Genomic DNA, 27,324 nt, shown 5'->3' on the forward strand with positions numbered 1-27,324 from the left:
AGCTCCAGAGATCTGCAGAAGTTCCCCTTGAGTCTTGGTTGAATACCAATGTGTACATGCACAGAGTAAAACCCACTACGAGGAAAAACAATTATTGGAGACCTGTAAGTCAAACAGTTCCCAGAGCTCACACATGTGAACCATTCATGTTGCCACCAGTCAAAATGGAGAAACTGCTGACTACTTGAGGCATTCAGCTGAGATCCCAGAAGGGCTACGTCCTGGAAGTGGAGCTAAAATTAGCCATGGAATAAAGGCTACGTTCTGTCTGTAAAAAACCTTAAAAAATAGCCCTGAAAGGGTCAAATACAGCTTCAAGTAATTTAAATGCTTACCAGAAAAAAGTTCAACATGCAAAAACAAAAAACACAATTATCATACAATCAAAAATTGCTAACCACATGAAAAAGCATAATGATACCGTAGCAGAGAAAAATTAGTCAATAAAAACATACCCAAAATGAAAGAGGTAATAGAATTAGTAGACAAGACCATTAAAACTATTACAAATACGCTCAAGGATATAAAGGAAAACAAAAGTATAATGAGATCTGAAATGAAAAATTCCACTGGATGGGATTAACTGCAGATTAGATAAAAATCAGTGAACTTTTAAAGACTAGAAACAAAAACCATCCCAAATAAGACACAGAGAAAAAAGTATTTAAAATTAAAAAATAAAGAGATTTAGTGGGACAATATCAATATAATGCAGTCTCAGAAAAAGGGAAGTGGTACTTAAATTTTTGAAGAAATAATAGCTGAAAATTTTCCAAAACTTACAGAACTTTACATGCATGTATCTAAGAAGCTCAACAAATCCCAAACAGAATAAACAAGATTTTTTTCTTCCTTTTTTATTTCTTTAAAGCCCAAACAATAAAGTATCATAGGATTTATAATAAATGTATAAGTAAAATGTAGGGCAACAACAGCACAAAGGTGGTGAGGTAGATAATTACAAGTCATTGAGATTTTCATATTATTATTAGAGCATAACTTATCGTGATACAATAACTAAACCAAAAACCTGATCAACTGCATTATCATTCACCTTTAGAAAAGAAAAATGCATTTCTAAAAGATGAGCAATCTTCATGTGGCAGAGACCAAAAAACAAGAATTCCAAATTTTGCCCCTAGCCTCTAAGGGGAGAGGGTATCCTCAGTATCAGACACCATATTCCTAAAGATGGCATATGTATCAAAGTATTACATAATTAGGTGGCTTAGCCACTAAGATTATCTTCTTGCTCTGGTTCCATGCTTACTTATTCTGACTCCAATTTGGCTTATCAATTAATGCTTCCTTTCTGAATGCCTTTTTATGTGACTTGGTATTTTTGCTCTAAAAAACACTTAAAATGTAAAAGGCACTAGAATTTAATACTTAGACTAAATTAGCCTCATTATTATATACTTTTCAAAAATCTATTAGCTCAAAATTTCTAAAATTGACAAGATCACTTTAGTAATTTAATTATGTCCTTAAATTTTCTCCATCTATGCTGCCTTGTATTTTTTCACTGTTTAAAATTTTAATCAAATTCTATAATTCATTATACCATACTTTAACTAACTTCACTAAGATGTAGAAAACCAGTATTTTTATAATCTTAAGTATTCTAAATAATTTTTCAATACTAAAGCCTAAAATGGGTCATGAAAAAACTTATCTTCAAACAGTGATGACATAGGTATAAAGAAAATTTTTTAAAAACATTTTATTTATTTTTAGAGAGAGAAGAAGGGAGGGAGAAACAAAGGGAGAGAAACATCGGTATGTGGTTGCCTCTCGCACACCCCTAACTGGGGACCTGACCCACAACCCAGGCATATGCCCTGACTGGGAATCAAACTGACCCTTTGATTTGCAGGCCAGCACTCAATCCACTGAACCACACCAGCCAGGGCAAGAAAACTTTTTAATGAAATCCTTTGATTTATTCTTTTCTTCCTATCCATTTCTCTTCTTATTTTGTGATTTTCATGAAAGAGAAGCTATTAAATATAAGGGCTCCTATCATCTATTTTGGGTTCTTTTTTTTTTAATCTCAAGTTAATTAGTTAAGGCAGGAGGTGTTTTTGATTGCTGTTCTTGTGAAAATAGGCAAAAATGTGTTGATCTAAATAATGAATGTTCACAGCTGATTAGTTCAAAAGGCTGGTGTTAATGAGGCAAAGGTCAAGGAATACTATTTTTTTCAGAGCCTGCTAACCACCTTGTGCTTCACAGTTATAATCTTTGAATCAGAAGTACCATATTTGTATAGTGATGTCACAGTATTAATCTACAAAACTATTCAGGGACACAAAAAGCTACTGTTTTCTCCAAGATAAAATCATCAGAATCTAGGAAATGTAAGATTAAAGACACATCAAAAAGGAATAAGAAACTCAAAGGCTAGCAACTGGTACTCTAAGAGTCACAGTAATAAAAAATGAAATTTACAAAAAGAAAAATACATCTAACATAGTTCTTAAACCAAGTTCATGGTAAATAAAGATTTCAATACAATTTTATGTGCTTTGACAACCTGATCTGATCTTATTTGTATGAGTGTTACAATGGCAATATACACATCTAAATTACTAGCTAAAAAATGTAAAAACACACCATTAGCACAATATGTGAGAAACTGCTTATTCAAAAAATTTTAGTTATTACACAAGAATTACCCCTCAGAGTTCCAAAATAAAACCTATATAAATGCAGAAACATAAGCAACATTTTATTTGAGACTAAACATAAACTTTAAAAATTTAAGACATTAGAGTATTGAAAAAAATGACTTAAGAGTACTCCCATCTGAACATGCTAGCTCGATCTTCCAAAGATTACTTTACTAAATTATCACTTGTCAAAACAATGTTTTAGAATTTACCTATGCTATAATCAGGGAAATACAAGACAAATGGCTCAAAGCATCCAGTATTAGGACGAAACTTTTCCCAAATAATTTCACTGAGAAAGATTACAGTCACATTTCTGTCACACTGAAAAAGAAAAAAGAAGTAACTTTGAAACATTTAAAAATCTTAATCAGAGCAGTAATTCCATTTGAATTTTTTTCAAATAAATCCAGCAAAGTTGCAACATATAACAAATTATTTGCATATTAATATGCCATATTTAGAAACCTAATCAAGGAGTTCATCCACTTGCAAATTTTCATACATAATTACTTGGAATTTCCATAAAACTTTTAGGTTAATCAACATTTCAGTTACCATGAATGTTAGGACTTATTTCATAAAAATTAAGCAACACATTTGCTTAAATAATTAAGACAAAACCTTTTTATGGTAATTTTCGAAGAAATTATCAAAGATAAAACTTAACATCTCTCATCATTAAAATGGTTAACAGCAACCCAGAAAAAAAAGAAATATGAGTTGAAGAAAAACAGATAAGCCATATTATATAACCACATACCCATATTATTATTAGAAAAATTTAAAGTTTTTAAAGGTTATTTTCACACAAATTAGTAAGTAAAACTGGCTTTACATATACATTAAAAATATAGCAAGTATGATCTAAAACACCAGCGTTAAGTAACCAGACATCTTTTGAAGTATATTTAGAAATTATAATTAGTATAAAAAAAGACAACTAAGAGAAGAGACCCCATGTATGTTATCCTTCTTCAGAGTGACCACGAATACCCTATAAATGCTAGTTAGAATCTATCACGAGACACCTCTGCATTCTCAACATAAATTTTAGTTTTTCCCACATTCTTTTAAATCACCCAAGCTGACAAGCAGCTTCAACAACAATTTTCTTTTCTGGTAGAGTAGAGATTACTGTGCATCTTTTAGTTTTTCTTAGTTTCCATAATTAAAACTAAAAAATGAAAACTGTTTTGTTCTGTAACTATTCTTAGGGCCCTATTTCATAAATAATTTATACTATACTTTGATGGTGATTTACTATGAATTGACTCCTAACTTATGGGTAATCTTACATTTCAATTTTCATTATTTAGAAAATACTATTTTGGCTAACAAAGGCAAGTTGAGTTCAATAAATTAGTAATTCCACAAAAACCTAGCATCTCATAAAATAAAAGATTTTACTTTCAAATGCTCTGTCTTACAACATTAATTTTTAAGAATCCTTGAATTTACTTGTATAGGGATAAAAAAGTATACTCTAAACACAATCTCAATTCAAAGCATTAAGTTGTTTTGGCTTTAAAGTAATTTCCAAAGGTGATAAATGGTAATAGAAAAAATATAATAATAAAGAGAATAAATTAAGATGATTATCAAAAAGCATTTTATAAAATCAGTTAAAATACTGAGAGATTTTTAAAAATGTATTTTTCAGTATGAAAGGACTTTAAGTTGGTAATGTTCTCATCTGTTCATCTGAAAGTATTTCATTTCACTCAGATAAATAATATAAAAAATGAGAGGTACTTTTGCTATATTTCTCTTAAATGAAATACATTTTTTAAAAAAATCAAGCATGTTTTCAAAAATGTCAAAACAACAATTCTCTTTTCTGCTAGAGTGAAGATTACTGTTCATCTTTTCATTTTCTTCAGTTTCCATAACTAAAATATAACTAAGCGAAAGGCCTAACTACCATGAAGGGACGCAAAGTCACCATTACTGCATTACTGCACAGGAGGGGAAAAACGGGGTAAGCTATACTGGAAGGGCAAGAAGATAGCAGGAATGCACTCAGGATACCAGGATAGGGAGTCCGAGACCAAAGCAATGGGAAATACTGGATGTGGATGCAAACACAACAAAATAATAAAAGAGAGGAGTCCCTAATCTCAGTAGTAAAATGCTCAGAGTTAATAAAACTGAAAAAGGCTATAGACTGTCTGAGGAAACTTCCAGGATAGGCCACCAGGAGCAACACTTATGGTAATACACTTAATCTCTTCCTGTCCTCTCCATATTGGCCCCAGAAAACTATTACTAAAAGTGAATTTTAGGAGTTGGCCTTAGGCATACAATAATTTCAGTGGCACTTGGAAAGCCTATCTGAACTTCTGGCAGTTTCTCAAATTTGAGTGTGTTTAACTTTTCAAAGGTGGAAATGCTCTAAGCATTATCTCCCCAAGTATGTACTTAATTTGTATTATAATGTTACTTAATACTTAAATAATATAGACATAAAACTAAGTAGATATAAACTATTTATGCTCAAAGCAACTTACAAAATTATAAATTTGTAAGTTAATGCAAAACCAGAATATCACTAAAATTTAAATTGGCATTAACTAAGACAAACAATACTGTTGGCTCAAACTAAACTTTTGCTCGCTTTGTGAACATGGTTCTAACACAAAAACGGCCATAGTTCTTTTGAATTTAGCATACCTATACCAACTGGTATTGGTGAACAATGAGTTCTCTCACCAATTTTCTTTATTTAAACTACTGTAAAACCCCATTTTTTGCCCTAATAATATTTGGCTTTCAACTGACACATACTCACATGAAAAAAGATGCCTGCTCTTTTGCCAGGCCACAACAATTAGAGTAGTATAATATTATTCAGTGCCAACACAACTGAAAATTGAAATATAAAGCTGGTTCTATTGCTGAGTAAATGTGATATAGAACTCAAGATAACCCAGAACAGACATACCATTCTCATTTTAAATTACTAAAATGAAAAGAAAATATTAAAATTCTTGCAAGTTTAATTAGTCTAGCCACTGCCATTTAGTTTAGCAAACACCTAAAATCTTTTACTAGAAAGCAGTGTTAGTCACTTACAATTAGAAATAAAAGCTAAAGTTGAAGAATAAGTGTTATCAAGTCACAAATTGCTATGACTTTGAAAAGAACGCTAGTATCACTCATAACAGATAAATGCAAATAATGTATCATGATATCATTTCTCATTTATCAGACTGGCAAAAGGAAAAATGTTGACAACACAATCTATTGAGTAGGCCATAGGGAAAAGAGACTCTCATAAATTACTTACCAATTCTTGTAACCTAAGAAACCCAGGCAAAATATTCGCTTCCATATCTCTGAGATACTCTGCTTTATCAAGAACCTTACAAGAAAAAAATGCAGCACCAAAATCAATCTGCAAAGCTCTTTACAAAACATTTACAATTATGTTACAAATATTATAAATATTAATGTACAATTCAAGAATTAAAGTTTCCATATTAAAAAATTGTAATTTTTAATTGCTATTTACATTTGTAGAAGATATTTTAAATAAGTTAAAAAAATGGACTATAACATGTTTTAACTGAAATTTCTAAATAGAAAATGAGTCATTCTGAGCTACATTAATGTTTACTTTACAGGTTTACTATTAAAAAGATATTAAGATGCTCTAAGGACATTTTCTTAGGTTTCCAAGAAATACAACCATGTACATTTTTTATTCCCCTTGATAAAAGATAAATGTACACCGTGAATCGAAAATTACAGTTTTGACTTCTGGCCAAGATGGAGGTGTAGGTAGATACACTTTGCCTCTTTGCATGACCAAAAGAAGGACAATAACAAATTTAAAAACAAAAAATAACCAGAATTGCCAGAAAATCAAACTGTATGTAAGTCCGACAAACAAGAAGTTAAAGAAGAAACATTCATCCAGACTGGTAGGAGGGGTGGTGACGAGCAGTCAGGGAAGACAGAACACTGGCAAGGCGGCGCTGGCAGGCAGGGTGAGGCGGCAGCCGATGGACCAGGTAGTCCCATGTTTGCGTGTGGATAAACCAGGAGGAACAACTGGGGAGCAAGACAGACCACACAACCCAGGTTTCCAGCACAGGGAAATAAAGCCTCAAAACCTCTGACTGAAAAAACCTGTGCCAGCTGAGGCAAGAGGAAAAACTCTCAGCATCACAGGAGAGTACACTGGAGAGACCCACAGGGTCCTAGAATGTACACAAACCTACCCACCCGGTAATCAGTACCAGAATGGCCCAATTTGCTTGTGGGTAGCAGAGGATGTGACTGAAAGTCTCCAAGAGCTGAGCAAGCAGTATTGTTTTCTCTCCAACCCCTCCATCACATACAGCACCAAAATGCAGCAACGTGTATTGCCCCACCTCTGTGAATAATACCTAAGGTTCCGCCCCTTACTACATAACAGGCACACAGAGACAAAAAAAAAGGCCCAAATGAAAGAACAGATGAAAACTCCAGAAAAAACACAACTAAGTGATGAAGAGATAGCCAACCTATAACCTATCAGGTGCACAGTTCAAAACACTGATAATCAGAATGCTCACAGAAATGGTTGAGTATGGTTGCAAAAGAGAGGAAAACGTGAAGGCTATGAAATGTGAAATAAAGGAAAATGTACAGGGAACCAACAGTGAAGGGAAGGAAACCAGGACTCAAATACACAATTTACAGGAGAAGGAAGAAATAAATATTCAACCAGAACAGAATGAAGAAACAAGAATTCCAAAAAAATGAGGAGAGGCTTAGGAACCTCTGGACAATTTTAAATGTTCCGACATCCAAATCATAGGGGTGCCAGAAGGAGAAGAGGAAGACCAAGAAATTGAAAACTTATTTGAACAAATAATGAAGGAGAACTTCCCCAATCTGGCAAAGGAAATAGACTTCCAGGAAGTCCAGGAAACTCAGAGTCTCCCAAGAAAGTTGGACACAAGGAAGCACACACCAAGACACATCATAATTACATTACCCAAGATTAAAAATAAGGAGAAAATCTTAAAAGCTGCAAGAAGAAAGGAGACAGTTACCTACAAAGGAGTTCCCCTAAGACTCTCAGCTGATTTCTCAAAAGAGACCTTACAGGTAAGAAGGGTCTGTAAAGAAGTATTCTAAGTCACAGAAAGGCAAGGACCTACATCCAAGATTACTCTATCCAGCAAAGCTCTCGTTTAGAATGGAAAGGCAGATACAGTGCTTTCCAGATAAGGTCAAGTTAAAGGAGTTCATCACCACCAAGCCCTTATATGAAATGTTAAAGGGACTTAGCTAAGAAAAAGAAGACCAAAAATACGAAAATAAAATGACAACAAACTCACAACCATCAACAACCAAACCTAAAAAAACAAAAACAAAAACAAAAATGAAGTATGCAAACAACTAGAACAGGAATAGATTCAGAAATAGAGATCACATAGCAGTTATCAGCAGGGAGGGGGGGAGGAGAGAATGGGGGAAAAAGTACAGGGAATACAAAGCATAAATGGTAGGTACAAAATAGACAGGGGGAGTTTAAGAACAGTATGGGAAATGGCAAAGCCAAAGAACTTATATGTATGACCCAAGGACATGAACTAAGGGGAGGGAATGCTGGTTGGGAGGGGGTGGTACAGGCAGAGGGGAATAAAGGGGAGAAAAACTGGGACAACTATAATAGCATATTCAGTAAAATATATATATATTTAAAAACTACAGTTCCTTCTGACCTGAGACACACAGAAAATTCTGAATTTCATCACGTAAAATTTTTCTTGACTGAATTTTAGCATCATGCTAAACCCTGTTTAACTAGATAATGAATCATGCTAAAAAAAAAAATAAAATTTTCAGTGTTAGCACAATGCTATTGGCACTGTCTTTTCAAAAAAAGGTACTTATCTATTAGAGACATAGAGTAGAGTACATGTATACAGATTTATGAATCGAATATATACAATATACATATATAGTAGATATATAGCGTAGATACAATATATACATATATTTTTATGGACTGATGTAATTCAGAAAACAATGAATGAGGTACAGGTGACACAAAAGTCTGGCCACATGTTAGTAATTACTGAAGCTGGATAATGGGTTCATTTTGGTATACTATACTATTCTTTTTATATTTTTGAAATTTTCCTTAAAAGTTCTTCAAATTAAAAAAAAAATCTGTTGAAGATGTTATAGTCCATCAGTCCATAAAAAAAATCAAAGTCCTAAAAACACTATTAAAAAATTTATTCTAGCCCTGGTTGAAGTGTTGTCCCATACACCACAAGGTTGTGGGTTCAATCCCTAGTTGAGGCACATACCCAGGTTGCAGGTTCTATCCCCAGTCAGGGTGCGTGCAAGAGGCAACTGGACGTGGATGAGAAGCAAGTGATCGATGTTTCTCTCACATGATGTTTCTCCCTCCCTATCCCTCCTCCCTCCCTCTCTCTCTCTCTGAAATAAAAAATACAAATATCCTTGAGTGAGAATAAAAAAAATTTCACTCCAACATTTTTTACTTCGTTATGGGAACTAAAAAATATACACAAAGTTAGGGAGATTAGCACCAGGAATTCCCATATATTTCATCCAACAAACAACCAATAACCAATCTTGCTTCTTCTATTCACTTCCCACTTTTCCCTCTACCATCCTGCTGACAATTTAAAGCAAATCCCAGACACACCATTTTCCCTAAATATGCCAGTATAGAGCTACAATTGGTCAGTTTTTAAAAAATATAACTACAGTATCATTATGCCTAAAAACTTGAACAATATTCCTTAATATCATCTAATAACCAGTATTCAAATTTTCCCACTTGATCCATGAATGTCTTTTTTTTTTTTTTCTATCCACACCTCAGGACATTTTTTTTTGTTGTTTTGTTTTGTCTTGTTTTTTTTTAAAGAGAAAGAGGAAGGGAGAGAAAAAGAAAAACATCAGTGTGAGAGAGAAATATCGATTGGCTGCCTCCCATTCATGCCCGGACCAGGAATGGAACTCACAACCTCTAAGTATGTGTCCTGACCAGGAATGGAATCCTCAACCGTTCTGTTATGGGGCAACAATGCTCCAACCAACTGATCCACACCAGCCAGGGCCCATGAATGTCTTCTTAGAGTAAGCTTATTTGATTCAGGATCCAAGAAGGTCCAAACATTGTATTTATTATGTTTGTCACTTGGCTTATTTGTCATCTAAGTCTGTTTTAAATAATAACACTTCCACTGACCCTTCTTTTTTCCTTGCTATTTGTTAGAGAAACCAGGTCATCTGTCATGCAGAATTTTCCACATTCTGGATTGCCTGATTTCATTTCTACAGTGTCATTTAATGTATTCCTATGTACCCTATATTTACTGTAAAATAATAGGTAGATCCAGACTTTTGATCAGATACAGCTTTGAGTTTTGGGCAAGAATACTTCACAATTAATGCTGTCTATTTCTTACTAGAAGCATACAATACCTGTTATCTCTCTTTTTTGTCAATTTAGACTGACTGACAGGTTCAGGTGGTGTCAGCCTGATCCATCCATTAAGTTCCCGCAGCAGTGTTTCACCTAATGATTTCAGCATCAATTGATAATCATTGCCTATGTAAATTATTTAATTAGGGATGCAAAACTCTAATCTTTATGGTTCTTTCTGCATATATTAAAGGACATTCTTCTAGAAGGAATTTTCCCCCATTCCCTATTTGCCTATCCAGAAATAAAGTTTAAACAGGACAAAAGGGATTAATGCTTGAATCTTTCCCTTTATGTACCAATTTTTAGAATAGTGAATGTGTACTTGTGTTAGCTCTCTGTGGTTCCTATAACACATTACTACAAATTTGGTGACTTAAAACAGACAAAAAATCTATTCTTTTACAGTTCTGAAAGTCTAAAGTCTGAAATCAGTTTCACTGGGCCAAAATCAAGGTGTTGGAAGGGCCATACTCCCTCCAGCAACTCTAGAATATAATCCACTTCTTGCCTCTCCCAACTTCTGGTGACTGCCAACACTCTTTGGTGACTGCATAGTTCAAATCTTCAGGGCCAGCATCTTCAAGTTTCTCACCCTTGCTTGCCTCTGTTTCTGTTATCTGGCCACTGCTCTGTGTATGTGGTATAATCAAATTGCCCTCACCTCTCTCCTCTCTGGACACTTGTGATTATACTTTGGGCCTACCCAAAAAATACAGGTAAATCTCCCTATCTCAAGATTTTTAACTTAATCAAGTCTGCAAAAACTCATTTGCCAGATGAGGTGACATTTACAAGTTCCAGGGATTAGGATCTGATGTCTTCAGGGGCCACTTATTCAGCCTACTGCAGTGCCCTAGTAAACTCCCAGGGTAACCAAGGAGCTGGGGTTTTGTGTTTTTTATATAGTTATTATCATGAATTCATGAATTTTAACATAACTAATGTGCTAGCATCTACTGAATTCATTATTCTTTTTGATAGTCAAATTGCCCTATCTTTAGCCAGCTGAAGCCCCTTCAAATTGACTGTTTTTACCCCAAGCTTTACTGAAATATAATTGACACATGGCACTGTGTAAGTTTAAAATGTATGTGTTGATTTAATACACTTATGTATTGCAGAATGATTACCACCATGACATGAGCTAACACCTCTATCACCTACCTACCATTTCTTTTTTGTGGCCAGAATGTGTAAACTGCACTCTACTTACTTAGTAACTTTCAAGTATATATAATACAATTTTATTAACTATAATCACTATCTTCTACATTAGAATCCTCAGAACTTAAAGTCTGTACCCTTTGACCAACATCTCCCCATTTCCTTTTACCACCTAACTCCTGCTAACCACCATTCTACTTTGTTCCTATGAATTTAGCTTTTTTATAATTCCACATATGAGTGAGATCTATAGCATTTGTCTTTCTCTGACTTGTTTCACTTAGCATAATGCCCTCAAGATGCATCCATATTGTTGCAAGTGGCGGAATTTCCTTCTTTCTCATGGATGAATAGAACTTCATTGTAAAAAATAATAAAAACTGAGCCTTTTCAAAATGGAGCCAGAGTTGCAATTCCAGAGGAACTATCTAGCATTTCTCGTTCCTTGAATCTTTGTGATGGGCCAGACCTTTGCACTGGGTTAAAACAACATTCTTTTACGAACAATTGTTTGTAAAGCCAGCAGGAAAGCAGACATCCTGACCACAAAGACTGATGATTGTGCATTCTCTATCTGAAAACAGAATCAGTAACCAATCATATATAGCCAAGAGTAGCTCAGCGTGTTAACATCAATAGGAATTCCTTCTTCTTTTCAAGTCATTATTTTTTTTCCTTTTCTTATAAAAAACTCTTGTTTTTACCCTGTAACTGGGACTAAATCTGTACTACCCAAACTGTAATTCTTTGATCCCAAATAAACGCTTCTTCCCTCTCATTTCAGCTTTTTAATTTTATGTTAACACCATATACCACATCTTCATCCACTGACAAACATTTAGGTTTTTTCCATATCTTGGCTATTGTGAATAATGCTGTAATGAACATGGAAGTGTATATCTCTTCAAGATTCTGAGTTCATTTCCTTTGAATATACAAGGCCTGTCCAGAAGGTATACAGCCATGTAATAGGAAAAAGAGACATTTTTTGAAGAGGATACAAGATACAAGAAACATTGTACATAAGAAAATGATGCCTCAGTCCCCTTCAAATTAGGCATCTTGGGAACTCACACAGTTCTCCCAATTGCCATCAGCTGCCTCGTATTTTCTTTAATCTCCACCCACAGTCTAAAATCTCTTCCCTTTCAAAGGAGATTTTAGTTTTGGGAAAAGCCAGAAGTCACAGGGTGCCAAATCTGGGTTGTAGTGGGGCTGAGTCACCTGGTGATTTGAGTTTCCCCAAAATACTCTGCAAGAGATGTGATACAGGAGCAGGCATGTTGTCATGATTAAGCTGCCAATCACCAGCTGCCCATAGCTATAGCCTTCTGAATCATCTGAAGAGTTTCCACAGAGGAACATCCAAGCTTAATGCAAAATTTGATGCAGATTCACTGCTCTACTCGCTCAGTCATTTTGAATGTGACGGCCACACAGTACACATTGCTCACTCACAGTGTCTACCACCCCCACTGACTAGTACAGTGAAGTCGTCATTGTTCATGCACGTGCACTCCAGTCCACTCTCCTTGCCTGCCAAGTTACATTGATGTACCACAAACCATTCTTGTTATATTAACAGTGGCTAAACTTTTTCCACACAGACCTCGTATACTCAAAAATGAGACTGCTGGATCATACAGTAATTCTATTTTTAACTTCTGAGATACTTCCATATTGTTTTCCATAGTAGCTGCACCAATTTACATTCCCACCAATAGTGCAAGTGTTCCCTTTTATCACATCCTTGCCAACACTCAGATCTTATCCTTTTGATGCTTGCCATTCTAATAGGAATGAGGTGCTATCTCACTGTGGTTTTGATTTGCCTTTCCCTGATGATGAGTGATGTCAAAGGCCTTTTCATGGACCTAATGGCCACAGGATATACTGTATTTGGAAAAAATATCTTAAGTTCCTCTGACATTTCTTAAATCAAACTGGTTATTTTGCTACTGACTTGTATTAGCTCCTTATATATTTTGGATATTAACCCCTTATCAGATATATAATTTGCAAATTATTTTCTCCCATTTACAGGTTGTTTTTTCATTTTGTTCATGGTTTCCTTTGCTGGACAGAAGCTTTTCTTTTTAAAGTTTTTAAAAAAAAGATTTTTATTTATTTTTAGAGAGAGGGAAGGGGAGGGAGAACGAGAAGGAGAGAAACATCAATATGAGAAACATCGATCGGTTGTCTCTCATAATTACATGCCCTAACTGGGGACCAAACCTACAACCCAGGCATGTGCCCTGATGAGGAATCTAAGAGGTGACCTTTTGCTTTGCTAGACGATGCCCAACCAAGTAAGCCACACTGGTTAGGGCTGTGCAGAAGCTTTTTAATTGGATGCAGTCTCACTTGATTATTTTTGCTTTGCTGCCTTTCCTTTTGGTGTCAAACCCAAAAGATCAATGCCAAGAGTGATATACAAGACATTTTTTACTATGCTCTCTCCAAGGAGTTTTACAGGTCTTATGTTCAAGTATGAATCAATTTGAAGTTGATTTTGTGCATGGTATAAGATACTGATCTAGTTTCATCCTTTTGCATGTAGCTAGCCAGTTTTGCCAGCACCAACTATTGAAGACTCTCCTTTCCCCACTGTATATTCTTGGTTCTTCTGTTGCAAATTCATTGACTCTGTATATATATGTGAGTTTATTTCTGGGCTCTCTACTCTGTTTCAATGGCCTGTGTGCCAACTTTTATGCCAGTGCCATACCGTTTTAGCTTTATACTACAGTTTAAAACCACAAAGTATGATGCTTCCATCTTTCTCAGGATTTGTTCTTCTTTCTTAGGACTGCTTAGGCTATTCAGGGTCTTTTGTGATTCTATGCAAATTTTAAGTTTTTTTCTATTTCTGTGAAAAATTCCACTGGAATTTTCATAGGGATGGCACTGAATCTACAGATCACTTTGGGTAGTAAGGACATTTTAACAATATCAATTCTTTTGATCCATGAGATTCTTTGTCTTTTTTTTATATTTATTTATTTATTTTTATAGAGAGGGGAAGGGAGGGTGAAAGAGAGGGAAAGAAACATCAATGTGTGGTTGCCTCTCACATGCCCCCCACTGGGGACCTGGCCCACAACCCAGGCACATGCCCTTACTGGGAATTGAACCAGCAACCCTCTGGTTCACAGGTCTGCACTCAGTCCACTGAACTGCACCAGCCAGGGCAAGATTCTTTGTCTTTTTAAAGTAACCCTAGAAGTAGTTAATAGTTTTCCAGTTTTCTACCATGGCAGCATGTTCTAGGTTTCTCTTGTACATTTTCTTCCCAGAACTGAAATCACTCTTTTTCTAAAGAAAGCTGTTTAATCATTTATACTTTATTAATAAATTTTACTGCAAATTATAGTTATTGAAATTAGAAATAAATTGAAATGTAAGGAATATAATATTGTTTCCCAAAATGGTCCACACTGTTTTATATTTGTTTTATTAATAGACAAGTTTGAAACAGTATATGAGTAATCAACTTAAGATATTTCATCCTTAATTAATTTAGATGAAATAAAGCTAAAATTATTTATTGCTAAAAAATATAAATTAAGTTTCCCCACTGCACCGTCACATTATTCAATTTTCCCATCAGTCTCCATTTAAATAGCTCTCTAATGCAAGACACAGTTTAATTCAAATAAATTGGTCGATTTTTATCCCTATTTTAATACAAAACACAAAGCTGGAACCATAAATTTATAGTTCATTCTGATTTGATATAATTAACCCACTATAATTAATAATTTTATAATATTCTAATAAATGATCCTTCTTCAAAAGCAATTATTATTAGCCCTGGCTGGTGTGGCTCAGCAGACTGAGTGCCATACTGCAAACTGAAGGGTCACTGGTTCGATTCCCAGTCAGGGCATGTGCCTGGGTTATAGGCCAGGTCCCCAGTGGGGGGCACTCAAGAGGCAACTACATAATGATGTTCCTCTGCCTCTTTCTCCCTTCCTTCTCTGCCTAGAAATGGAAAAATAAAGTTTTTTAAAAATAAGGCAATTACTAGATAATAGAGAAATAAAAATTTTAATTCAGATCCAAATTATTTAATAATTTACATGAAGGCATTCTAATCAACTCTTGATTTGTAAAGTGGTTTACTGACTAGAATACATTTTCAGCCACCTTTCTGTGTTATTTCCTAAGTACTGAAGTTTACCAATTCATATATTAGATAGCTAAACAGTCTATATATTTACTATAACAGATGTTCTACACTAAATATATACAAACTTTTCCATCCGTAACATTTAGTCAACTAACACATACTGAACACCTACTTTGATCCACTTGGTTTGAAAAATGAATAGGGTCCGAATTACTCCTCGGCTATTTCTAGAAATTGATTTATTTTCCCTCCTCCCTGAAGACACACAGCTTTGAACTACTTGTTGAAGCCATCATATATTCTGGGGTTTCTGACTATCACTTCTCTAATACAACTCCAGTGATATTGTCCCCTACCTTACTTCAGTGAAAGACCATCTGTTTTTGAAATGTGATCTTGGCCCCTGGCAGTGGAGGGGGAAGGGGAGAGGCATGTCCTTGAAACCTTTACAAGAGGTTGGCAAGGTCAAAACTATTTTCATAATAATATTAAAATATGACTTTCCTTTTTCATTATGTTGACATTTGCACTGGTGGTGAAAAAGCAAGAGTAAGTTAAACGAGAGTCTTTTTAGCATAAATCAAGGTGGTAATGATGCCAGACTTTACTAGTAGTTGCCGTATTCTTCACTATGCACTTGCATAAAACTGACTTATGCTTCTGGAAAGATAGAGCAAATGTACTTTTTCCTATTCTTCCTCCTAAGTGAAATTAAGAATCTTGAATATTATATATAAATCAAACAGGGTTCTGAAAGGTGAAGAGAAGAAGACAGACCAGCTAGGAACTTCAGACCAGAGGAATGGCAACTCATGTCAAAGAGTAAACTGCCTGAGTGTTCTTCTGTCTCACGTATCCAAGATGTGGAGCTGAAAAGCCAGCAGCACAGAAAGGCCAACAAACATAGCCAAAAAGTCCCAACAAAAGTCTGCTCTCTAGCCAGAGGACAAAGAAAGGGCCGCTCAGCAAGACTTCTGGGACACTGCATTCTCCAAGTTTTCTTTGTACATCACTGATTTCTTCTGTCTCCTTGTTTGTTATCATTTGCCCATCCCTTAGCACTGGAGTGCTACAGTGCTCAGTCACTGCACATGCCTCTTTTCTAATTCATTCACTCTCTAAGTGACTTAACCCAGTTTCATAGCTTAAAGTACTACTCCCTATAGGCTCACAACTCCAAAATAGCACCTCCACAATGGACCTCTCTCATGACTTCAAACTCAAGTGTCCAAGTGCCAATTCAACATCTCTGCTTAGAATTAACATGCTCAAAACTTCTTATCACTCCTTTCCCCACAGAAAGACCCTACCTGCTATAGTTTTCACCAAATACTGACAACTCCATCCTTTCAGTACAAACTTTTCTCATTCTCTCTTCCTCCACACTCGACCTACCATAAAATTCTGTGAGCCTTACCTTCAAATATATCCATCCAGACCACTTCTACAACCTCCGTTGCTACTACCCTGTTCTAAGCCAGCATGATTTTTGCCTGGATTAAAATACCTCATAACTAATTGTATTAGTTTCCTAAAGCTGCCATAACAAAGCACCACAAACAGTATGGCTCAAACAATAGAAATTATATTATCTCACAATTCTGGAAGCTAGAAGCCCAAGATCTAGGTGTTGACATGGCCATGCTTCCTCTGATGTGCTAGAGAAAAGTTTGTTCCAGGCCCATCTCCTAGTTTTTGCTAGTCCCTCAGCCTGTAGCAGCATACATCCAATCTTTACATGGCACTCTCTTATGGGCATGTCTTTCTCCATGTTTCCTCTTTATAAAGACACCAGTCATAGTGAACTAGGGGCCCAATCTATTCTATTATGACATCATCTTAATTATTTACAACTGCAATAATCCTATTTCCAAAAAGGGTACATAGTCTGAGGTATCAGAGGTTAGAACTTCAAGGAATGAATTTCTGGAGGAAACAAGTCAATCCATAACATTACTCTACAAGCTTATATCCTTGCAACTTTCTGTTGATTCTCAACCTCCACCTTATTTAAACTATTTCAATCCCTAATATTCTTTGAATATAAAAGGCATGCTCCAATCTTTGTACTCTCATTTAAATCTCTGCTTGGAATATTCTTTTTTCAGATCTTCTCTGTCTTCCCTATTTAGAAAAAAATAACTACTCTCCCCCATCCACTGAATTTGCCCTTCCTCTACTAATATATCATCAGACATATTAATTGTTAACTTGCTTATTGTCTATTTTCTTCAACCAGACTATAAGCTATAAGAGGGCAGAAATTTTGTTCCCTGTTCTGTCTCTGGTATCTAGAACACTGCCTAACACACAGGAAGTGCTCAATAAATATTTGTTGAATAAATAAGTGAAATTAAAATCTGGAAGAAACTGTTTTATACAAGAATGAATAAGATTTGGTCCCTTCAGTTAGTTAAAAACTTAGTGTTTTGACAAGCTCCATAATACAATTCAATTATAATTAAGAGAGAATCATCTTTTTTTAAACGTTAGAGTGTTATAAAAAAATTCACTGATGTAAAATACATTTTACATTTTTAGTTATCTGCTGGTCATTTTCACACTGATATAACAACTACAATTCAAATGTAACCAACCTAAAATTAGTTGATTCATCTTTCCCCACAAACCTACCCCATTTGAGAACTAATAAGTTTGACCTTTGCTATCTCTTCCATTTATTCCTTTCTGTATCTCCTATCCCAACTCTAGTCCAGGCCCAAATTTTCTCTAATGTAAACAGCTACAAAAGCCTCAAAAATAACTTTTCTAGCCTGCAGTCTTTCATCCCCTCCAATCCACTTATTCAACAGGCTTTCAGAGTACTCTTTCTAAAGCATATTTGTTGCTCTAAAATCGTCACTACCTCCTCTCACCATCTAGAAAACAAAATAAAGTGCTTTAGTACAGTCTCAAGACACTCCAAGATCTGCCACCACCTACTTTTCTAGTCTTCTTTTTATCCCTTCATACTTATAACCCAATGAAACTAGCCTATTTGATATTCCCTGGCCTCCACTCCCATCTGTATGCATTTGCTTATATAATTCCTCCATCTGAAATTCCTCTTCTTCAGTTTTGTCCTATTAACACCCTAATCATTCTTTTAGGTCTCTCTCAAATATTACCTCTTGAAACTGTACCAGATGTGCCTAAGTCAGTATTTTGCATCTCGTGGTTATCACTTATCACATTCTGCCTACAGTCATACGCCAGTTAATGTGTCATAACTCTTCTATTAAACTGAAGCTCACTTTAGGTTAGAAATACAACTAAAACATTTCTGTATCCCAAAAGCACCTTGCATGGTGCACTGCACATAGTGAGACTCAAAGCAAATATATGGAAATTGAACTAGTAAACAAACCAATTTTCAAATAAGAGATGATATAATGAAATTAAATACTTACAATATATACAGTCTGGTCCTTGAGATTTTCAGCTTTGGTTACTTGTTTAAATAAGCGAACAAAGTCATTAAATGTATCACAGGTTATTTGAGTAGAACATACATCCTCTGAAGAACTAAGATGATTCAGCCTGTTTAAAATTTGTTCCAAAAGCAGCCTCAAGGTAAAGCATTCAACACAATTCACAAAGACATGTGGGAGCTGAAAACAAAATACAAAAAAATAATGTAAACAGAAAATACACACACACAAATATGACTCTGCTGGATATTTCCCACTGGCCCTTCTAGCCTTTACCCCACACTCTTCCAACCTGCTGTGTCCCAGGAGTCTGAACATTACACATTAAATTGCCCAGACTCTCTTACTTTCCTGCACTGATTGGATTCAGCCAATGGAAAGAACCAGCAGAGGACTGAAGGACGGTAGTAAGAGAAAAAAGCTGAGTATTTATTCTTTTGATTCCCAGCCCCATCCCTCAGAGGCCCACAGTTTGACAGTGGCTTTGACCTTCTACTAAAGGCCACACAGGTCCAGCCGGGGAGCCCTTAGTGGAAGGCTACAGGTCTTACTGGGGGCCAGTAACAACTCCTTCCTGTGGCTCACTCAGGTCTGGGAGAGATAAAGGCTATCACTGCTTTACTACTCCTTATTGGTTCCCTTAACATTAATTCAACCTTTGTAAAATAGTACCTTCATTAAATTCACTTCAATTATGTGAGTTTGCCATTTGTTTCCTACAGGGATTCAAAGCAAATCTGTACTTCCTTCAAAGAATTATATAAGGAAACCCATGTATACCTGAAGGTTAAAATCCTTAGTAGAAATTTCATATTTATAATTTTAAGATAATAACCTTAATGATGAATGAACCTAGATCAAAAAAAAACTTAAGAGTTAAAAACTCTATGAGGATTGAGAACCAGCTCTTCATTTAGAGAACTATCAAAATGGAGGTAATTTCTGAAGTAACAAGGAAATAAAAGCTTTGCTCACAAATAGTCTGTAATCAGGATGAAGTCACAAAAGCAGTACCGACAATTCAGAGGAAGATAACTTACAACATATGGCACAAATAATGGAACCTAAAACTATTTTTAGTAATATTCTATAAATCTCACCCAATAAAGGGGCTTTTCTTTCTTTGAGTAATGATATAACTAAGGTTACATTACATTTACTTAGGCACAGTTTTACCAACATTTACTCAAGGAGTTTGACCTCCTTTATCCTCATTCCTTTATGAACTAGAAGTTGCAAGCTCTCCATTATGAATGTGTCTTGCTTACAACTATGTCCTTGCACATGACCTTTTATGGCAGCATATTCTAAGTGTCTCTTTGTGTACCTGTACCAGAAACAGCAATAATCATTTAATTAAATGATTAAGTAGCAGCAAAAATTATGTGATAAAAAGTGAAATGTCTTAAATATGTAATTCCTTATTCAGTTTTCATACTTTTATTTAATATCTGTACTTGGACACTTCATACAAGGGGTTCTCAAATGCAAATGCCTGATCCAGGATCTTGTACACTCAGATTCTGAGTCTCGTATGAATGCCAGGTATCCACATTGTTAAAATGCACAGGTGTTCTTAGGTATCAAAGGCTAAAATTCAGAAGTTGGTACATGCCAAGCACTGTACTTGGTGTTGAGAATAACCTCAAAAAATTCACAGTCTTGAGCCAGCAAAACACAAATACAATAGCTAAAAGCACTATATATTATGACAGAATTAAGCACCGAATACTTAGGTTGAACAACAGAGGAGAATCGAACACACTTTAGGGAGTCAAGAACAGCTTCCCAAAGCATAAGCAGAAGAACACCTAGCGAAGTACATATGCATTTGCTAAGCAACAGGGTAGTAGAGGTCAAGTGAGTGAATACAGGGAAGCTACTCCAAGCAAAAGGAGCACTAGGTGCTAAGGTCTGAAAGTAAGAGAGATCAGGAACTATCAGTCGTGCAGTATGCCATATAAACTCGCACCTTCTGAGCTAGAGCTTAGGACTGGGGCTAGTAAACTACAGTCTGTGGGGCAATCATGTTTTGATAAAATTGTGTTACAACATAGCCACATCTATTCAGATAGATAATGTACACAGCTGCTTTCGTGCTAAGGCAGAGCTGAGTAGCTGCGATAGAAACTATATGGCCCAGAAGCCTAAAATACTTATCATCTGGCCCTTAAGAAAAAGTTTGCTTATCCTGGCTTACAACGTGATAGAGGGTGTGGCAATAATCATTAATAGTAGCAATTAACCTTTACTGAGTGCTTACTATATACTAAGTACTGTACTAAGCACTTTGCATGTATTAACTCATTTAATTCTTACAACAATTCCAAATGTTGTCAGTATTAGCGCTAGTTTTCAGGCGGGGAAAGCACTAAGTGGTAAATCCAGAAGAACATGAGTTTGCCAGAATGAGTCTATAAAATAGCCCAAATTCTTAGTGATTATGAAAGATAAACTGAATCCAGCTTATGAAGGGTCTTACATATCACACAAAGCATGGACTGCACTGCAGAGACTGTTACAGAAATACATGGAAGAAACAATGGTAACTGAAACTGAGTTAGTTATAGCTGTGATTGAAGGTACATGAAGTTAACACATTAACAATGTGGAATGAGTAGAACATATTTACTGGGTCGATTTACTTAAAGAGAGAGGATGAGGAAGGAGTAAATAGTAAGTTTTGACAACTATGTGAATATTGAGACCATACACTGTGATACACAATATGAAAAGAAAGGCAGAGTAAAGGTGATATATTCAGTTTTGCGTATGTGGAGATTCAGAATCATCAGTATCAATGTTCTAAATACAACAATGAAAAAAAAACAGATTTTAATATTTTTGAAGAATTTATCATCGTGTATTTTTTCCCAAATAGTATCAGCCAATTAAAATTAGAAATAAAAAATAACTTTCTAATATCAAGGCTAAAGTTATCTAACAATCCTTTCTGAAGCTTACAGTCTTTGAAGATATTCAAACAAAAGTTGGTCAGAAATGTTTTATGTATACAATATTGCTTCACAGAAAGGTAAACTGAACTAAATAATCTCCCAGATCCCTTCCATTTCTAGGACTCTGAGTACAAATCAATTAACACTGAGTATGGGGTTACTCTTACCTCTAAAGTTTTCAACAAGGTTTGTGTGACATAGGTCTTTCCACTGGCAGTATGTCCATAAATAAAAATTGAGGGAAAACTGAAATGATGTCTCTAGGGGAGGAGAGAAGGTTATCAGTCTGGAAAGTTGAACTAACTGAAAATTGAACAAAACAGAAAATTAACATTTATTGGCTTGCAAGAAAGTTTTATGTGGTAAAGTAAAATATTCAATCCAAATTATTTCAACAGTGAGCATACAATGGAGTCATCACCGCATCTTAAATTTACTTGACTCAAGTCTAAGCACTTCTTCTGTTAAGCAATTAAAATTTCTGAAAAATTTTATTTGGTTTATTTATTATATACTGTATTTTCATACTTTTTATATTATTGTACAAATTTATATAAACAAACTCATATTTTCAAAGGAGATTTAAGAAATTTTTCCGGAATAATTTTGACCATACTCCACTTTTATCTTAACTCTTTTGTAAAGAATATAATCCCACATAAACTGCAACTTCATTATACATTTTAAAGCTCTGAAACTAAATACATGTAATCAAAGGGCTAGAAGGATTTCAAAAGTCCTTTGTTCTTAGGAAAACTTACAGGATACTTTTGAGGTATGCACATTAAATTTACTTCAGCCTACATGTCATTTCACCAAATAAAATATGGTAAAATCTACAAAGCATATATTTCAAAAGACCGATTTCCAAGATTTTCCTGCAGAACATTAAGAGTTGGCTGACTAGCAAAAAGCAATTATTATAAATGTTTTAGTCATACAACAAACATTTATTAGACACCTATTAAATGCTGAAAACAATGATGCACTGAACAATATAAATATCAATTAAAGCCAAAACTACTTTGGAGAAATTCATAGTCTAGTGAGAAGACACACATTTTAAAAATAATTACAAGAAAATTGGAGGATGCAATTTTCATGAGAAAGTAGAGTATCTATGACCATCATCTACCACTACAATAATTATAAACATTTATTACATTCTAGCCACTATGTTATATATTTCCTTTATATAACCTATATATATTTCCTTTATATATTTCCTTTAACTCTTGGGGCTCGAAAATTCTGCCCCAAGTGTTAACCACATGCTTTCTGAGCATCTCTGCTATACAAATACTATATTTCACCTTTAAAGAAAAGCTCAAGATATCCTTTAGCCAATTTTTTCAAACTACACTAAAACTCTCCTTTTCTGGAATTCTGCCACACTTGTCTGCATCCATTATTTGGTGCTTAATAATATCTCACCTCATAACACATTTCCTATTGTTCCCTTGAATTAAACTGAACTCTAGCATTGTTATTTAACTTTTTACCTTATAGACCTCCCTAACATAAACTGCAATAAGCCAGGATCTGACCCAGTGCCTGACACAGAGAAGGTACTCAGTGAGTATTAGTTGTTGAACAAATAAATTTGCTTAAAAGTATGAACTATTTTTTTGTATGTCCAACATGCACAGCACCTTGCAGAACAATGGTATTAACACTGTTAAACATGATTTGCAGTAAGAGTAGAGTTTAAAACACTTTCTGTGGTCCATACCATGCTGATACAGTTCATCTCTATTTGCCAATATTCTCTTCAGGAGGAGCATTTCTGGTTGGAGTGATCTAGGTTTAACAACTCCAGGGAAGGAATGCATAGAGAATAACCAAGAAAACATTTCAGTGATAATATAGCTAACTGTAATTGAAAGCATTATGACTAAAATACTGAGGATGCAGTCATTGTCCCCTACTTCCCTAATGTGACCCTTAAGAAGGGTGGTATTTTTCCCCTAATACTTCATAGGCCACCTCAGACTGCCATCCAACATTACCAGTGGGATGAAAATACTTAAAGGATTTAAGAAGGCAAAACTGAAAATGGGGGATGGGAGGGGGATACAGATAGTAAGAGTAACTCTAAACTGTCATTTTCTCTCCTTATAGATAAGAACCAAGTCTGAGTAATTCCATGTCTAAATAATGCATATATAAAGATGGTATGAATTTTAAAAAAAGAAATACAAAGCAAAAAAATATATATATGGTATAAGTTGGTGGTCTAGTTTCATTTTTTTGCATGTACCAGTCCAGTTCTCCCCACACCATTTATTGACAAGGCTAGGGCAAGGGAAATAAAGGGAAAAATAAACAAATGGATCTATATCAAATTAAAAAACACAACAAAAGAAACCATCTTCAAAATGAAAAGGGAACCAATCATATGGGAGAACATATTTGCCAATGATACCTCAGACAAGGGCCTGATCTCCAAAATATATAAAGAACTCATACGACTCAACACCAGGAAGACGAACAATCCAATTCGAAAATGGGCAAAGGACGTGATATAGACACTTCTCCAAAAAGGACATACAGAGGGCCCATAGACATATGAAAAGATGCTCAGCATGACTAGCCATCAGAGAGATGCAAATTAAAACCACAATGAGATATCACCTCACACCTGTCATAATGGCTATCATTAATAAATCAACAAACAACAAGTACTGGCAAGGATGTGGAGAAAAGGGAACCCTAGTGCACTGCTAGTGGGAATGCAGGCTGGTGCAGCCATTGTGGAAAACAGTATGGAATTTCCTCAAAAAATTAAAAATGGAACTGCATTTTGACCCAGCAATTCCACTGCTGGGATTATACCCTAAGACTCTTGAATCACCAAGTCAAAAGAACTTAAGCACCCCAATGTTCACAGCAGCACTATTTACAATAGCCAAATGATGCAAACAGCCTAAGTTCCCATCAGTAGATAAATGGATTAAAAACACTATGGTACATTTACACAGTGGAATACTACACAGGAAAAAGAACGAACTCCTACCTTTTGCAACAGCATGGATGGAACTGGAGACTATTATGCTAAGTGGAATAAGCCAGTCAGTGACAAATACCATATGATCTCACTTATAAAAGGAATCTAATGAACAAAATAAACTAACGAGCAAAATAGAACCAGAGGCATGGAAACATGGAACAGACTGATAGTGGCCAGAGAGGAGCGGGGAGGGGGATAATTGTGAAAGAAGGGGAAGGGACTATTCAAAGAACAGGTAGGAATGACCCACGATCATGGACAGTTGTGGGGGTTGGGGGAGGGGGTTGCTGGGGAGAGAGGAGGGCAAAGTCGGAAAAATTGGGACAGCTATAATATAACAACTGAAAATATTTTTTAAATAAATAAATAATGCACATAAATCAAAAGCCCCCCCCAGGTGAGAATATAATAAAAAATAGATTAAGTTTTGAATTCGTGAATGCTACCTCCTGCCTATGAATAAGACTCCCCTAGCTGTGTCTGTGTCCATCCAGAGAAGATACTTAACCTCTTCTCTCGGACAGCATCCGAGGTACTAGTCTAGAAGTGTGGACTAGATCTCTTCAGAGCTCTTACAATTCTGGAAACGCCGATGAAGTTTTAAACATAAAGCACTGCTTTAGCCTCACGTGTGAAAACCATCACCTTTCTATCCATAGTTGACTTACGCCAACTAACTCATTGAAATGTGCGAACTAACATTTGAATAAGTAACATTCTTCAAACACTCCTGTTGTATAAAATAGTATTCCGTTGGGGAAAGATAAGAAACAACTACTATCGGCTACTGTGAGCTAACAAAGTGCGGCGTGTGTAAAAGAACATGCCCCGAGCCAACATACTGTAGAGCAGGCCGGTCCTTCCGGTGGCTTTCTTTTAAAGAGACTAACACAAGTTACTTTGGGTGGAAGAGTGGGGTAGACGTACAACACTCCCTATCTCAACGCAAAAGATGATTTACCGCCCCTCAATCCACACAATGGAAGTAAATAAATAAATAAGTAAACACATCGCAAGACCACAGAAACGTCTGCCCCCGGGATTTGGAAAAGAAAAAATAGTTTGACCATAATACCTCTCCAAATAGGGACTGCAACGTGGACACTTGCGACTCGCGACAAAGCACCATGTTTTCCAGGTGCGGCATTCTGGCGGCTCCCAGGGCACTGGGCAGCCCGCGGCCAGCTAGTCTCACCAAATTAGCCGTACCTTTACCTCCACTTAGTGGTACCAGCTCTCGCCGGAAACCAACCCGGCCGGGTTGTGGGTGGGACCGGCGTGGCCGTGCGTCTGCGTGACGTCAACGCGCACGAATACCTTTGCCCCGCCTTAGTCTCCAAGGGACAGAGGGATCTGTGTGTTCTTCCCTGAGGAATACTCTCGCTGAGGGTGCTGCCGTGGGGTGGACATCTGCCTGCGCGGCCTCTGCCACTCAAAGGCGGGGAGGACGCAGGGATACGGGTACAGAGTTGGGGCTGGAAAGCGCTAAGGAGGCTGTGTAGGCTCCCAATGGTCCGCGAAACCGTGGCTTCGATTTTCCCTGCTTAAGGCCTCAAATTTAGAAACTGAGTACCCGGGAGCTTTAGACAAGGAGCTCCACTGGAGGAATGGAAGGTGGTCGTGGAGCCGAGGCCCGCTGCCCTTCAGGGACTTCGCCTCCTTAAGGAAAGTCGGGAAGGCAGACTCAGGGTTTGGTTTCGTTTGTTAACCTGAGAAGGGGGTGGGAAATTAGTGACATCCCGGTCCAAAAAAAAAAAGTGTTTAATTGGCTGAACAAACAACTTGGAATTACTAGCCCTCCTGCAAGCCTGAAACCAGACCTTGAAGTTCCTCTACCCAAAGGGAGGGAATTCTAGTGTACTTTGGTTAAGGCGTGGCAGCAGAAGGTCTCCTTGTGCATTTATTCATGGGACACCTGCTAGAAACCACACACTAGAAGATTCTGGAAATAAAAAGATAAAGAACTAGACAGAAATGTGTGGTGAAAAGAGGACTTGGGGCCCTGAAACCCCTGGACTGGGGCTGCTCAATGACTTCTGAACAGAGGCCTTAGAAGAATCACTGAACCATTCATTTTGAATCTCAACTTCATTCTCTGTAAAACAGGAATAGCCCTGTAGCCCTGTTCGCACATTTCAGTGAGGTAGTTGGCGTAAGTCAACTATGGATAGAAAGGTGGTGGTTTTCACAAGTGAGGGCTAAAGCAGTGCTTCATGTTTAAAACTTTGGCCAGTGAGGCTTGGGTGGTTGAAGGGTCCTCCCATAAAAAAGATCGTGGGTTGGATTCCGGCGGGGGCACATACCTGGGTGGTGGGTTGGTCCCCATTGGGGTGCTGAAGGGAGCCAATAGATGTTTTTTTCTCTCACACATAAATATCTTTATCTCTCTTCTCCCCTCCCTCCCCCTTCTTCTTTCTCTAAAATCAATTAATACATCCTCAGGAGAGGATTTTAAAAATATGATAATAACATTAATAGCTGTTATTGCCA

General features: G+C 36.2%; 1 protein-coding gene across 4 annotated transcripts in view; it reads right to left on the reverse strand.

Annotated features, from left to right (window-relative positions):
• ORC5 (origin recognition complex subunit 5) overlaps window positions 1–26,094 on the reverse strand; it is a 96,157-nt gene extending 70,063 nt beyond the window's left edge. For 3 of the 4 annotated variants that reach the window (XR_008427091.1, XM_045193798.2, XM_024558812.3), the window contains exons 1-5: window positions 25,910–26,094; window positions 21,992–22,084; window positions 18,847–19,047; window positions 5,962–6,036; window positions 2,885–2,996 (exon numbers count right to left, since the gene is read on the reverse strand). Coding sequence is in view for 3 of the 4 variants with exons in the window: in XM_045193798.2 (XP_045049733.2) it covers window positions 2,885–2,996; window positions 5,962–6,036; window positions 18,847–19,047; window positions 21,992–22,084; window positions 25,910–25,981 (553 nt within the window). In the remaining variant the exon portion in view is untranslated. Of the gene's footprint in view, window positions 1–2,884; window positions 2,997–5,961; window positions 6,037–18,846; window positions 19,048–21,991; window positions 22,085–23,556; window positions 23,638–25,909 lie in introns of all 4 variants that reach the window. The other variant, XM_045193795.2, reaches the window with a different exon arrangement.
• Window positions 26,095–27,324: the final 1,230 nt, after the last annotated feature.

Source organism: Desmodus rotundus, chromosome 6 (assembly GCF_022682495.2).
Source record: "Desmodus rotundus isolate HL8 chromosome 6, HLdesRot8A.1, whole genome shotgun sequence".
NCBI lineage: Eukaryota > Metazoa > Chordata > Mammalia > Chiroptera > Phyllostomidae > Desmodus > Desmodus rotundus.